Source organism: Pyrgilauda ruficollis, unplaced genomic scaffold, assembly GCF_017590135.1.
Source record: "Pyrgilauda ruficollis isolate IOZ18807 unplaced genomic scaffold, ASM1759013v1 scaffold20, whole genome shotgun sequence".
Taxonomy (NCBI): Eukaryota; Metazoa; Chordata; class Aves; order Passeriformes; family Passeridae; genus Pyrgilauda; species Pyrgilauda ruficollis.
In genome coordinates, this window is record NW_024519207.1 from 5872505 (window position 1) to 5886908 (window position 14404).

Genomic DNA, 14404 nt, shown 5'->3' on the forward strand with positions numbered 1-14404 from the left:
ATTAATGTCACTAGGCAGCAGATGGATGATTTTTTTTAAAATGAAATTGAAGAAAGGAAATTGAACTTGGCAAAGTGTAATCGGGAAATGACGGTAGGTACCTGAGAAGGGCTGAAGCTTTTGAGCCACGGGAGATGCAAATAGCAGCAAAAGGGCAGAGGGGAGGAATGAGTTCAGAGTGGCAAGTGCAGGCACAGCTGTGCACTGCTGTCAGGGAAAGGAAATGGAAACTAAAGCCGGAGCAAAAAATCCCACTGCCTCAGTGAGGCATCTGCCACATCCCGGGATGTCCCATTTCATCACCATGATATCTCCCATCTCTCCCTCTATAAAAAGAAAGGTGCACTTCCGTGTAGATCCCCTCGGTTCTCATCTGAAGGAGGAGGGCATGGGCCAGATGCTGCTTTCACTCATCTGCGAGCATTTGGCCAGGCCAGAAGCTATTGCACCTGCCTTGTGTTTTGTCGTGCTTTCAAGACGGATTCAATCCATGACATCTTACCACTGGATGGCTGGGGATGACTGAGGTCATGACTCCATTGGCATATTTTATTTTGAAAAAGTATAATTATAAATGGCATTTGTGTAATTAGGAAAAGGTCTGCAATAACTCCAAAGGAAATGGGGCAAACAACTAGTTAAACACACGGTCAATTCAGACTAATGCCATACTCCTATATCTGCCTCCAGAATGGGCAGAATTTAATCTAAACACAAACTTTTAGTGGCCTGAATGGCATAATTTAAAAATATTTTTTGTTTCTCACTTTTTACCATGCTCACTGTTCCAATATTTTAATATTAACATGAAATGTTAATACTGCACCAGTTTCATTTTTGGCCTTGTAGTTTGTCATGCCATCCCCACTAAACTTCTTTAAATAATTTGCTACTATATTTTGTTTTAGACAAGACATCCATGCAGCCCTTTTTGATAAAATAATTCTGGGCAATAACTTTGTTAGATTTGCTTCAGCACTTGCAATTTCAATACTTGCCTGTCTACAACCTTCTTTTTTTCAGATTTTCATTAATTTAATGATAGGAGTTAAAAGTTAGCACAGTTTCAGACTTCGTCATCAGCTATTTGGTGCCACTGAGATTGATTATATATCACAAGTATTAACATGTGGTATGAACAGTTCATTAATTTACCAAACTTTTCTCAAAATTATTAAAAATTTCCCTCAGTGCATCTTCCAGGCTAAGGCTTATCATCCAAATACTTTTTTTTCCACATTTTTTGACTACTTATTCACAGAAAACTGATTTATAGTCAAGATGAACTGTGGGAAGCCTACCTTACTGTGCAGTCTAACTTCTAGAAGAAATTCTGGAGAGTTCCCAGTGTCCAAACACCATCACACCCCATCTCCTCATGTACTGCAGAGTGCCATCTCTAGTGGTGCCACCTACTTTACCCCATGAGTTATTTCTCCTACTACAGCCTCTCCTTTATACCACAGCTTTGATTATTGAAACCAACCATTTCAGTTTGGTTAAAAAAATTGAATCCTCCCAAAACACAACTAACATTGAAGTACAGGCTCCAATCCTAAAAGAACTGTAAGCACCTGGAATTCATGGTGCACTGAACCCCCCAGCACTGACCTGTAAGCTTTATGGGTTATCCATAAAATTGCCTCTCCAACATATGATCATTCAGGACAATGGGATCCCAGCCACAAGTCAACTGCATAGATCACAAGATTACAGCCTTCATGAACTGACTTAGGTTCCTACACACTGTAATTGTGCTTCTGTATATGCCACTGGCTGTGGTTACTTTCACATCACATCTTGTGCTAGGTACAGCCTCTCAGCCCACTGACCTACAACCCAGCAGCTGAGGCTTGCCTGCAGAATTGCCCTCTGGAATCAGCCCCCGTGTGTGTCAGGGCTGGTGCCAGCGAGGCACAGCCCCTGCTGCTGAGGAAAACGTGTTTGCTTTACTGCCACTTACCCGTGGAAAACATGTGCTACCGAACATTCTGTTTTAATGGCTGTTGTTACCATGGATGCAAATGCAAATCTGTTTTTACACTTAATACACTGTGTGGTAGCAAGATCCAGCAGAAGATTCCTGCAGATGTAAACACCTACATGCACAGTGACCTACTTACATCTGGGTTTGCACGTAGCCATGTAGAGGATGTATAAATGCTGTATTGAAAGCCCCGAATTTAAGACAATTTTCAGACAGTCCCTGGCAGACAGTAGAAATGATGCTTGGTATTCATTCATCCAAATGTTATGTAGTTTTGAATTTTCTTTTAAATTCCAAAGTCTTAGTCTTGTGCCAAGGAGTTGCCATTACATTGATTTAATTGGAGAATTCTGGTTTAGATTTGATGACATTGGTAGCAGCCCACATTTTGAGTGGATAACATCTAAAATTCAGTGCCACGATGTTTAAACACTTCCAGTGATTTCTAGACACAAAATAAATTCAAGGACTTATATACATTGAATGCATTCTGTTTATTTGAGAAGGAAGATCTCATACGAGTGCCTGTTATGGAAGGCATCTCTTATCATGTACAATAAAATCAACCATTGCTTCCAGCAGAATACAAAAATACACATCTCAGTGACTTCCATACAATAATAAATATGTAATCATGCATCCAACAATAAAAAGGCACAGAAAACTGGTCACTTAGTAGTCATAAAAATTACTAACTATATTAACAAAGCCACCCAAATTATCTGTACAAGGAAATGTAACAATATATTCCAAAGGTGAAAACACATAAAACATCTTTAAAATAGTATATGCAATAAATACCTCAATTGTTTTTATATATTAAAAATAAAACTGTGCCATTGTAAACAGTATGTAAACAAACAAAATTCACTGTTCCTTACCATTATTACAAGTAAATAAAGCCAAAAGTTACACCCCTGCTCTGTTAGATATACTTCATTGGCAAGTTTTGTCAGGCTGTTTAAAGTTTTAGTCTTTTCTGCAGCAAACAGAGCCTGCTATGTGTGTAATTCTAAGTATTAGAGCAATTGCTAAGCTTTAAAACTGACTGCCCAGGACATAGTAGGTCATCAAAAACAACTGGAGCTAGGAAAAGCAATTCTTGCAGTGTTATGGACAGAAGTCATTTATTTTCACTACATATAACAGTGTGGGTAAAACTCAACAGTTTACATAACACTGCTCTCCTGCAGGACTTGAGGGGGCTGTACAGAGGTGGTGAGCATCCCTATTCCTTTGGGCGGAGAAAGTGAGGCACTCAAAGGTTAACTGTGCTGCCCCCAGTCTTACACCAGCTCCACCGGCAGGAAACCAAAGGCAGAATCCAGACCTTCAGCCATTTCCTCCTCATTTCCTCAGCTATCACATGGCCTTGCAGACAAATAAAGGTGTGTCCTAAACTCCAGCCCTGATTAAAATTGCAGAAACCCAACCAACAAGCAAAAGGAAAGGTGTCTGCCCGCTTGGGCACCCATCTGCCCCCACTGACAACCACGGAGCCTTCACCAAGTGAAGCAGGAGCACCATAGGAGCTTATCCCCCACTAATCTGTGATCAGAGCCACATTAGCAGACTAACGAGCCCACACAGAGCCCTGTGTATCCTGCGCAAGCCTACTGATTGCCTCAAATGTCTATTCTTTTGAGGTCTGTTTCTACAGCCAACAAACTCCTAGAAAGTTCAACCAAGCTGCAAACCTCCTGCCTTATTAGCAAGGGGAAGGATAGGAATCTGAATATGATCCTTTCTTAAACAAATTTATAAGAAAAGATTCCTGGAAGTGGTGGGCATTTGTACAGATGTCTTCAGAAAGGGCCTTGTGAAGGAAGGTGTCTGCTATGTTATTTCTTCAGCTTTTGATAACCTTGACATAACTACCTCATTTTACAAGTCCCACTATCCCTGGGATGACTATCTATGATAAATATAAACTTACCTGTTCCCAACATATGTATTTCAAAGTGCATGACAGCTCTTATTTGAAAATGGTATTTTAGCCTTAGATGAAGAAATTAGGATACATCTACTTAGCTGTTTTACAGCCATATGGTTTTTTTTACAGGAAGAATACACTTTGAGCATACGTAATTAAAAGATACCCTGGAAAAGGATTTAGGAAGCGCTGCATTATGTTATGTTTCCTCCTTGTGCTATTAAAGAACTGTTCCTTCTGCCTCTAGACAAGTGATTTCTCTAATGTCAAGCAGTTGTCTGACTTGCCTTACCACTTAACATTTTCACAATTTTAATTGATCCATGGAATATAAAAACTCATTCAACACACTGGCTCTGAAGATACTTCCATGTCTTGATGAGAAGCTTAAAGCCACATACTTACTATAAAACATTTTTTTCCCCAATAAGGTACTTTTGGATAAGGTACTTCAAGTGTCTCATACCAGATCTGCAGAGACAGGTGAGCTGCATGAGATCAGTAGGTACAGAAACACACAGGACTACTTTTTATTTATCAATGAATACTTCTTCACATTCACCTGCCACATTGCATTCCCTCTTTGTGAGAGGAGAGAGGCATGAAAGGTGATCTCATTTTAGACGATTCTGTATTAAATCTTACAAAAGTTATTTTAGAAGGTATTTTCTTGGACATGTTGAAGGACCAGATCAATGAAAAATTCTGTACAGTCTCTGAGGCATATATTCCCACCTGTGTTGTAGTTTGCAAGTTCCATAGAAAAATCCAAATAGAAACTGCAGATTTCACATTGGGAAAAAATAAATACATTTCACTCATTAAAAAAATTATCACAGTAGGAAAATAGCCAGTAAACAATAGATTCAGAGGGGTTTAATCTTGGCCCCCATGAGATCAATGGGAGTTTTGCCAAGGATTTCAAAAAAGCCAAAATTTCACCCAGAATCATATACAATTCTTTAGCTGACAACAATCATAAACATCCTGCCACCCCATTGTATAAGTTAAATATTAATAAGCATCTGTAAACATCCTGCAATTTATCTGATATAAAAAAATACTATAATAAAAACAATGCAGCATCTCAAGCACTGTATAGTTTTAAGTTTTTTTTGGCTCTACACACAAGTTGGCATTGTTATATTGGGCTAAACCAAGGTATGTATATACATCTCTATGTACAGGTGTGTTCTCACATACACACTATGAACTAGGTACTATATATCTACACACATCCACACAAATACTGGCAAGAGAATGACATTCATAGGTATGGCACATAAAAGCCTACCCATGATCAATCTGAGGATCTCTCTTATGTGAGGAGCATTTTCTCTCTAAGAAACTCATCTGTAGGCTTAAATGTAAATGCTGTAAGTGAAATACTAGAACAATCTCCAAGGGGCTAAAGTACTGTTTAAAGCACTGCATATGCCTAAGTCCCAAAAAATTTATATGATTGCAAAGATGATGGACTTTCTTGTGGAATGAACAGGAAGAAGGGGAAACAAAGGGCAGAAACTACTGAGTACACACTACTTTTTACCTAAACCCATACAAACCATGTTAGATGTTTTCATTTTCAATTGAATATCGGTTTGGATTGAGTGGAAATTATGTGTTTTAGCTCTTTGCTGCAAACTGCCATTTAGACCCAAATATATGAGTTATGCAGAGAACTAGACAGTGTCACATTTCTGCAATACTTCCATGTGTAGTTCATGCATCCACTCATGCATGTAAGTGGATGTTACTACAGAATTAACTTAACAGCTGTACTGGAATACCAGTGTAAGTTACAAGCCTGGCTAATGACTGGAACCACCCATGCTGTGCTGGGGTCCTCAGAACTTTTGAAATATCTTCAGATGAAATTTACCTTCCTTAAATGCCAGAATATACATTAAAAATACATTAATGCAATTCCATAGTACTCAGTATTTGAAGATCCTGCTCTAGACAGACAGATGTGACAGTGAGAAGTTTTGTTAGTAGTGACTGATAGGTTTGCTGTCACCATGAATTAAGACAAGAAGCTGCTAATATTATATGATGTTAAATTATTTGTGTATGATGACAGCAACAAAGAAGAGCCAGAGGGAAGGGGCAGAGATCACGCCCCCTTCACCTTTCAGGAGCATCTCAACAGCTTGTACTCCTTATGTACAAATCCCATCTATTGCATGTCTCATCTGCCACTGTGAATATCACCTTGCTATTTGACGATCCCATCGACATATAAGCATATTAAATTCCTAAGGTAACTGGCAGCTCTAGGGAGGTGCCTAAAAGAGTTGCAGCTCTTTTAGGATTCACAGGATATGATGTAAAAAGGTGGCTAATGAAACAAATTATTTCAGGACAGGTTCACAAGCTGTGCTCCTTGAGTGGGAAAAATGGTAATTTTTGTCGAATATGGACAACTGCGTTTTTCATGTTACCCAATTTAAGGAGACATAAAACCAAGACAGAAAGTACGGACACCACAAGTGACAGATGCCTGTAGAAAATCCTTTGGAATGTGGCTAGGCACGCAGTCCAAATGCCTGTTTCAACGTATAGACGTGGCATCTTGAGAGAGGAGAGTGCTACTAGGAACCTTCACAGTGAGAATCTGCATGCCTGTGTTCTCCTTGTAAACCTTCCTAAGTTATCCAACTAGAAAATCTTGCATCCTAGAAATTCTCATTAAAAGCTTTTGGGTCCTACTGTTCAGCATACATGCTCTCCCCATCCCTAAAAAGCAAGACCAAGCAGCTTTGAATAGCTTTCCTCAATCTCCCCATTCACAAAATAATTGACCTTGACTGCAAAGAGAATTAGTCCCAAACAGAGCTTACTTCAATTAACACCAGGAGAAAAACAGTTGTGTCTCTATCTCTTTCCTTGATAATGACAGTCAGGTTATTAATTAAACTGGTTTTTATTCAATTAATGCTTTAGTTTAAAAAAATTGGGACTTAAAATGCTATTCCCTTTAAAAAGTCATAGAAGGGATTTGGGGCACTGTGGAGATTTTATTTTTGGCTTTACACACAGTTTCCATAATGAAAACAAACCATCCAATTTTACTTTTAGTTCATTCCTTCCTGTTCCCGCCATCCAGTTCACACAATCTTGTCTACCTGGATCAAACACAGCTCCCTAAAATAGTTGTTTCCAATGAATTTGGAACAAGATAGTTGCAAATGACTTAAAATTTTGTACCACATTGCATTTATATTCAGTAGCTTTTCAATCCTAACACTAGTCTTTGAATAATACTACAAACTATCTTTTTGCAAAGTATTTGTTCCACAGAATAAAATATTCACTGGCCATTTGGATATTGTCCTACTAATAGCTACCATAATGTTCAGTATTTTCAATGTCTTATACAGCTGGTAGAGTTACCCAAAACACTTCTCTTTCCAAGGGCATTCTGGTAGCTTGTGTTAACTGTTAGAGCTTCCAGAAGGGACTGTAAAAATATAATTTAAAAGATTTTAGTCCACCATGGCTAGGCTAGGCTTTGGAGCCTGAAGCCTTGGTGTATCTTTTTCTCCCTGACCCTACAACTTTTTCCTGGCCTGCCTGTCCAGCTCTTCTGAACAGCAACCATGGAGAGATGTGCAAGGGTCTCATCTTGCCAGAAGCTGGGAGCTCATCCAGACACAGGAGCTGGGACACAACACAAAAACATTAATAAAGGCATGACTGGTGTTAAACATAAATGAGGCACCAGCTTCTTCTGCCCCACTAATACAAACAATAGGTTATAGGAACTCAAAATCCCGTCAGAGAGCTCATCAAGATTTTGTCAACTGGGAAACAAGTCTTTAATTATTTAAAACAGATGTTCGTAATTCTACCATATGCATATATGAATTTTCTGTTGAGTGTTCTGAAGGTGATAGATCTTTAACCACTACAGCTAAATTGATTAAAATTTGTCCAGAAATACTCTTGGGTATGTATTCATCAGCATTTTTCTTCTTTGCAAAAGTGTTAACAATTCTAAAATTTTTTAATTTACATATGACAAGGAAGATGATGTTTTAAGATTAATTCTATGCACTGAAAAAAACCACAAACCTTTCACAATTATTCTTTTTCAGTTAAAGTATTGAGGGTGATCACTGTTAAACCTACAGAAGTTCCTATGAATTTTGGTATTAACTCCAACTGGCTACAGAAATAGTCCTCTCAAGGCCTACAGATGGCTTCCAAATGGATTCTGATTTCTGAGAAACACACTGGTCTTCTGTATGGCCAAAACAAACATTTCAAGTACGTAAGCTAACATCTAACAGAGCTATGAAATGCAAATTCTACTAATGCAACAGTAGTAGAAAACAACTAGAAAATATTTTTTTTGTAAAAAAGATCCGTTCCACATTATATTCTAGATATAAATACAGAAATTTATACAATCAGTAATGAGTTTATATTGATAATTACCAAATGATGCTTTATCAATCCTGCTGATGCTACTATTCATCTCTGAAGAGAAAGCAGAGATATTTTAAGTCCTGTCCAAAGCTTAAATCCTGTCCAAACTCCTCAGCTTCCTCAAGTCATCAAAAACTTGTTCCTTAAGACAGCGACACAGTCACGTACAGTTCTTGCAAACATTAAATCCTTGCAGTTAGAATAAGCAGCATCAAACCTTGATGATATGGAAATCATACCACAAAACATACAATCCACAAACATACATGAAAACAGAATAAAAAATACGGGACAGCCTCTGTTATAGATGTATACAGGATGCTGCAGTTGAGAGGTACTTAAGTTATTGGGGTGAAAAAATAAATTTAAAATTACTTCTTTAATTTTATTTTCTGTGGCTCTCGTTTACTCATACAAGTGATTTCCTGGTGGTAAGCTGAACAAATTGCTCCGGCTGTTATCCTCAATGAGATACATTCCTTGTGACTTTACCTTTCACAAAGACTTTTTGCAATGCTAATTATTAATTACCAGAATTGTTGAACTCATAGGCAAGAACTTAATATTTAGGGGCACACAGAGAGCACCGCAGAAATAGCTGTAAACACTACTAATGCAATCACTAACAGGAAGCATCAAGCAAAATGGAATCACCATGGGGGGTTTTATCTTGCAAGTACATTATTACAACTGTTTTTAAAGTAGAACTATGGAACGTCCTCTCATATTTGCTTTATATATAAATTTTCCATTACATGTGGAAAAGGTCTCCTGCCAGTCTTCCTGAAATGAAGACCACATGCACTGAAAAACACTCATAATTTTACCCTTGAAGTAATACTCATTATCAAGGCTTTATGAAATTTTCATTAATAGCATGAGCAAGTTCAATTAAAAAGTAAAATTGGCAGGTTATCTATTTCTCTACAAAAAGCATGGGAAACTATAAAATGGACATTTATGAAGAAAAAAAAAATCAATACCTCTCCTTTGAATTACAGCGATGCAGCACTGCAGTATTAATTATTTTGGGCAGGGATAGAGAGATAAAGATGATTTCTATTTGTTATTTACAGGACCAAGCATGTTAATTCCAGTCCCAAAACAAGAAATACTGGAATGAAATAGTCTGGGAGGGTTTTTGATAATATGCTTTACACTTTACTGTTCTTCCAAGTTCAAAGCATTCAGGAAAAAAGAATAGTGTTTAAGGGGAGAGACATAAAATGTATCAAAGAAAATTTTCCCTTGCCATCTTATAAAAAATTGATTTCCGAATCTTCTTTTAAGTATTGGAGAACATCCCCAACACCTAAAACCATGAGTTGTCTTGATTTCATTCAGTTTCTAAAAAGAAGTCATGAGGCTTTATGAAGACAAAACTTGCATGACCCAAATCAGAGGTTGCTACAGCAATCAAATAAAGTGAACTGAGAAAACCCTATTTGAGAATGACAAAACAGCATCTTATATTTAGCAACCTGCTGCAGTTTTAAAACATTCAGCTCTTGCGTGCCTCTCTCTGAGGTGTAGAGCTTTTCAACTATACGAATACCAGCCACCACAAAAAAATGCAGATTACTCTGCACTCCTTTCAGGCTTTGTATACTGACCACAGAAATCGCATGTATTTGACTGGGGAGGAAAAATTTAATCCAGTAAAGTTTGTAAAGGGATTGTCTTGATAAATCTAGCACGCTGAATCAGGCTCCACAGGATCTTGTTTTCTAAAAAGCTAACTGCTTTTAGGGATGTGTTTACCTTGGTTTTGTTAAGATATTGGGATGTGTGCTTTGAAGCCCTTTTTTACAGCAGGATTAAATTAGGGAGAACACAGTATGTTTAAAAAAATGTACTTAGTTCTAGGAGCTGGGACTTTTACAGCAGTAAGGAAAAACCCCCAATACTTAGAATAACCATGAGAGAGTAACACCGTGTTCAGGTCTTCAAAAAAGCCACACCACTTAAACACAGCCACAACCCACGACCTCCAGAGAGAACCCCTGTAAAACTATTTTGAGCCTCCCTGTCAGATGCATTTGCATTTCATAGCCAACACTAGTCTAAGGCATAGAGTTGCATAACATTTGCTCTCCTGGGCATCTAATAAATACAGCATAAATGATACTTACAGTTCTGTTTTTTCCTATTCACATGTTTAAAAAAACTGCTTAGGATAATCAAAGTTAAATTCTTTGGTGGTCATTTAGAAAAATGAACATTGATCAGTTGTCCTGTACTGAGGTAATTTGAGGAGTGCCATAAGAAAGCTATGTTACAAACAAAATTTTCCCATTTTCCCTGCCCAAAAGCAGCTCCCATTTTTCAATATACTCAGCGCAGACCTCTACAGTGACTTGGAGAGATCTGGTTCCATAGCCCATCTTAATGCATTACATACAGCAAGGCTGAAAGTTGTAAAGAGATTATATCTTACAATCAGGAGAGCAAAGAAAGTTCTGCTATGTATTATGTCCTTGAATAGACCAGAAGATTAGCTATGTTGTCTACTGTAATATCAATATGCTAAAATGCTGCCACATGTTAAAATGCAGTGTAGCTTTTGAGAAACAAAGAGAAAAGGAAATAATGCTTACAAAGACTTGGCAGATGTCACCTGAATGTCATTAAAGGGGTGAATGTCAAGTACATTAAAATAAAACCAAAACCAACAAACTTTCCATTGTTTGCCTAACTTTCTATTTTTTTTCATATGCTTTTCATACAACAGCCTGAAAGTCATATAATTTGGCAAATGCATTTTGGTTTGTTTTTTACGCAAAACCTAACAGAAAATAGCCTTTTACTTTTGTTTACCAGAATAATCATTATATCCACAGAACTCCCAGAGTGGTGCCTGTTGAACCTACAGCAGCAAGAACACAAAGAAGATAAAAACTAAGCCTATTTTGATTGATTTTTTTTCTCCAATAAAAAAATGAGTATGACAGATTTTACTTTCCAAGGGATGAGTCCCATCTACTTGCCATGGAACAACTCTGGTCATATGCATGAGAAATGCAGGGCAAAACCAGGATGCAGTACTTGACATTGGCCCCTTTATACAAGAAAATAAGTTTTGGTAAAAACAAATGAAACTTTACTCTCCTGCCCATGAGTGAAACATAAATAGATGTTAAGATACTCTTTTAACATGCAAGAAACATCAAAGCTACTTGATTAAGTGAAAGTCAAGTGTTCCTCGTGCTGCAACGCCACATTGCTAGAAAGAGCATGGAGAGAGCAATTCTGTGCAAGTTTTCTGGCAGGTGCAAAGTCATCTAATCTCAAACATTTAGGTAGGATTTTTTTTGTAGATATCTAAAATTTATTTTCCGGCTACATTAATACTTTTGTGAAAAGTTAACCAGGAAATTAAATTATGAACCTGTTTCATTTAAGTAAAGTGTAAATAACCTTACACTAACCAAACTGTGGTCTAGAGCAATATCTAAAAAAAGATGGTTTTCATTTTTTTAACCTGTTTACACTCATGGATTACTGTCTTGCATGTGATTCATCTTAGCATGCATAGCCTAAAACCTTATAGTCTGGGTTTTTTAATTTTTATGCTCTACTGATGGTGGAATGCTGTCAAGAAACAAATTGATACCTTTTTAAAGAAATGCACATAGATGCATTTTTAAATTAATAGTTAATTAGCAACAAGTATAAGTTTACCCCACAAAAATCAAATCAGCTGCTACATTTTAAATATCTTCTTATGTATGATAAATAAAATTAAATTTTCCTTTAAAAAAATTTCGTTAATATTTAAACCTGCTTTTCAACAATAGAATAAATAAAACTATTAGTGCCTACAAGTTCAAATATGCTACAAATGTTTAAGATAACTGAATAACTATATTAAAATGCACCATGAGAAAATTCTTTACCATTTTCCATGCAGGAAGCCAATTGATGTTTTTGTGAGGTACCGGTCTTTCAAAAATTCTCATAAGTTAGTTACCTGATAAACCTTCTGTACATGATATATTTAAAAATCTAACTGTACAGTGTTTCAATCATATATAATCTGCTGAATATGGCACAAATGCAAAGTTTCCACACCCACACACCCTTTGCCGTAGAACACATTTTAGGCATAACACAACACTGAAGAATAGAAAAGTGCCTGAAATTGGAAGAAAAAAAAAAAAGACACTCAAGTAGCAATAAATTAAATCTCATTCAAACCGATAAAAAAGTTGTTCAAGTGTTTAAAGTATCAGATGTGTCATGCAACAGAACAACAGACAATTCAGGCAGGCACACCATGCATTATAGTTTGCATTCATAGTATCACGAGGTATCTCTCCCCTCTTCTGCATGGCCAGCGAGTGCTGGATACCTGCGGCACTGCCAGGCTCACGTGTTGAACCTTCCAAACTTCCTGGTTTCCTGCACAGGAGGTTTTACAGAGCTACGCCTCGGAAGGAAAACCAGATGACCTCATGCTGTACAGTGGCATCTTGCTGCAGCATAAAGAGAGCCATACTGAGCTGCATGTAAGCAAAGCAGTCATTCCTTGATTATATTTTCCAGTCAGTGCAGTTCACCATCAACCGATCAATTTACCAAACTGGGCTAATCCAAACTGGCCAATTTGCACACCAAGAAAACATCTTCGCAGAACATATCACCTTTTACTTTTTGTTTTGGCACAAATCCTTTTGTACTCTTGCTGCAAGTTCTTCACCACACAAGAATTCAGAGATGCTAGCCTGTACAAACACCAGTGCTTATTCTTCCATAAACTACAAGGACAGCCAAGTGCCTGCAACAGCTTTGCTTCTCCAGCAACTTTATCTTCTCTCTTTAAGAAAAGCACCAGCATAATTACACTTCAGACAAAGGGGTGTTCTTGCTGAGCTCTTTAATTCCCTGGAGAATTCGCTTCATATGACCCACTTTCGTTATCCCCAGGTCCTACAGAAAATTTAAAAATAGAAAAAGGAAAAAAAAGAGAAGAAGAAAAAGAAGGAAGTTTACTTTAAAAACAGGAAAAAGAAACCCCATTGATTATGACCTATCCATGCAACAGATGTCTAGAAATGTGCTCACTGCAATCAACAGTAACCAGGAAGGGTTAGCAAGAGTTGCTTTACAAAGGACTGCTTAGAGCATACAATGAATCCCTCTCTGTCTGGCACACAAAAAATTACTTACCTGCAACAGTCACAACCCAGGGCACTTCAATATACACCAAAACCATCTTTAGCTTGACTTATAAATACAAACACCTTTTACAATTTCTGGCAAAATAAATAGAACAATCTCCCCCTCCTCTCTAACGCAGCAACCAAATGCTTGGTAGAATGGGATGGATTGGAACTTCTGTCCAGCAATGTCAGTTGATATGAGGCCCTATGATGTCTGCTTTAATCAGCAAACAGACATATCCCCAGTTTCTCAAGGGAAAGCGGATGTAATGGCTACAGGCATGTAGGACAACTTCCCTTTAGAGAGCAATAGACAGAGTAAGCCTTTGTTTTTCATTCCAAAAAGGTTACATCTCCTAGCATGGATGTTCCTGATTAGAGAGCTGGAAGAAAAATTCTCAGAAACATGATAGTCATATCCCTAAGGAAATGTAAAAAGCACAAATCTCCTTGTAGCCACTAAATCATTCACATCAGCTGAAAAGTTTCTATTATTGGTTTCCAGACCCGTCTCTGTATGCAACAATAGACAAGAATTTTTTGTAGCAAACTTCTTCCAGTATTAGTAATAGCTTTAGCAGCATCCTTTTTCAATTTTGGCTGGTCCAATGATCAGAGAAACAGAATGGGATGCCCAGCTGTGCTAATGATCTCCCACCACACTAATGAATTTTCAGCTCAGTCTGGTGGAAATCTGCTTCCCTTATCTGTAAAACTCAGCTCTGAAAAAGTCTTTAAAATCCATGTTTTAGTGGTGTTGAGCAATCAGCAGAGTCAAACACTAGTTATTGTAAAATAAGCCTTACATAAATAGATTGTGGTTAAATAACTAAAAAAAAAAAAATTAGAAAAGTTTCACTATTTTTCTGAAATACAAATAATTTCATT

The 14404-nt window shown here is 37.4% G+C and overlaps 1 protein-coding gene across 5 annotated transcripts in view; it reads right to left on the reverse strand.

Moving 5' to 3' along the window:
• Positions 1–2462: 2462 nt before the first annotated feature.
• The window catches only part of DGKH (diacylglycerol kinase eta), a 158091-nt gene continuing 146149 nt past the window's right edge, over positions 2463–14404 (reverse strand). For all 5 annotated transcript variants that reach the window (XM_041466916.1, XM_041466917.1, XM_041466915.1 and 2 more), the window contains one exon: positions 2463–13283. In XM_041466916.1, the coding sequence (XP_041322850.1) occupies positions 13194–13283 (90 nt within the window). In that variant the 3' untranslated portion in view covers positions 2463–13193. The remainder of the gene's footprint in view (positions 13284–14404) is intronic.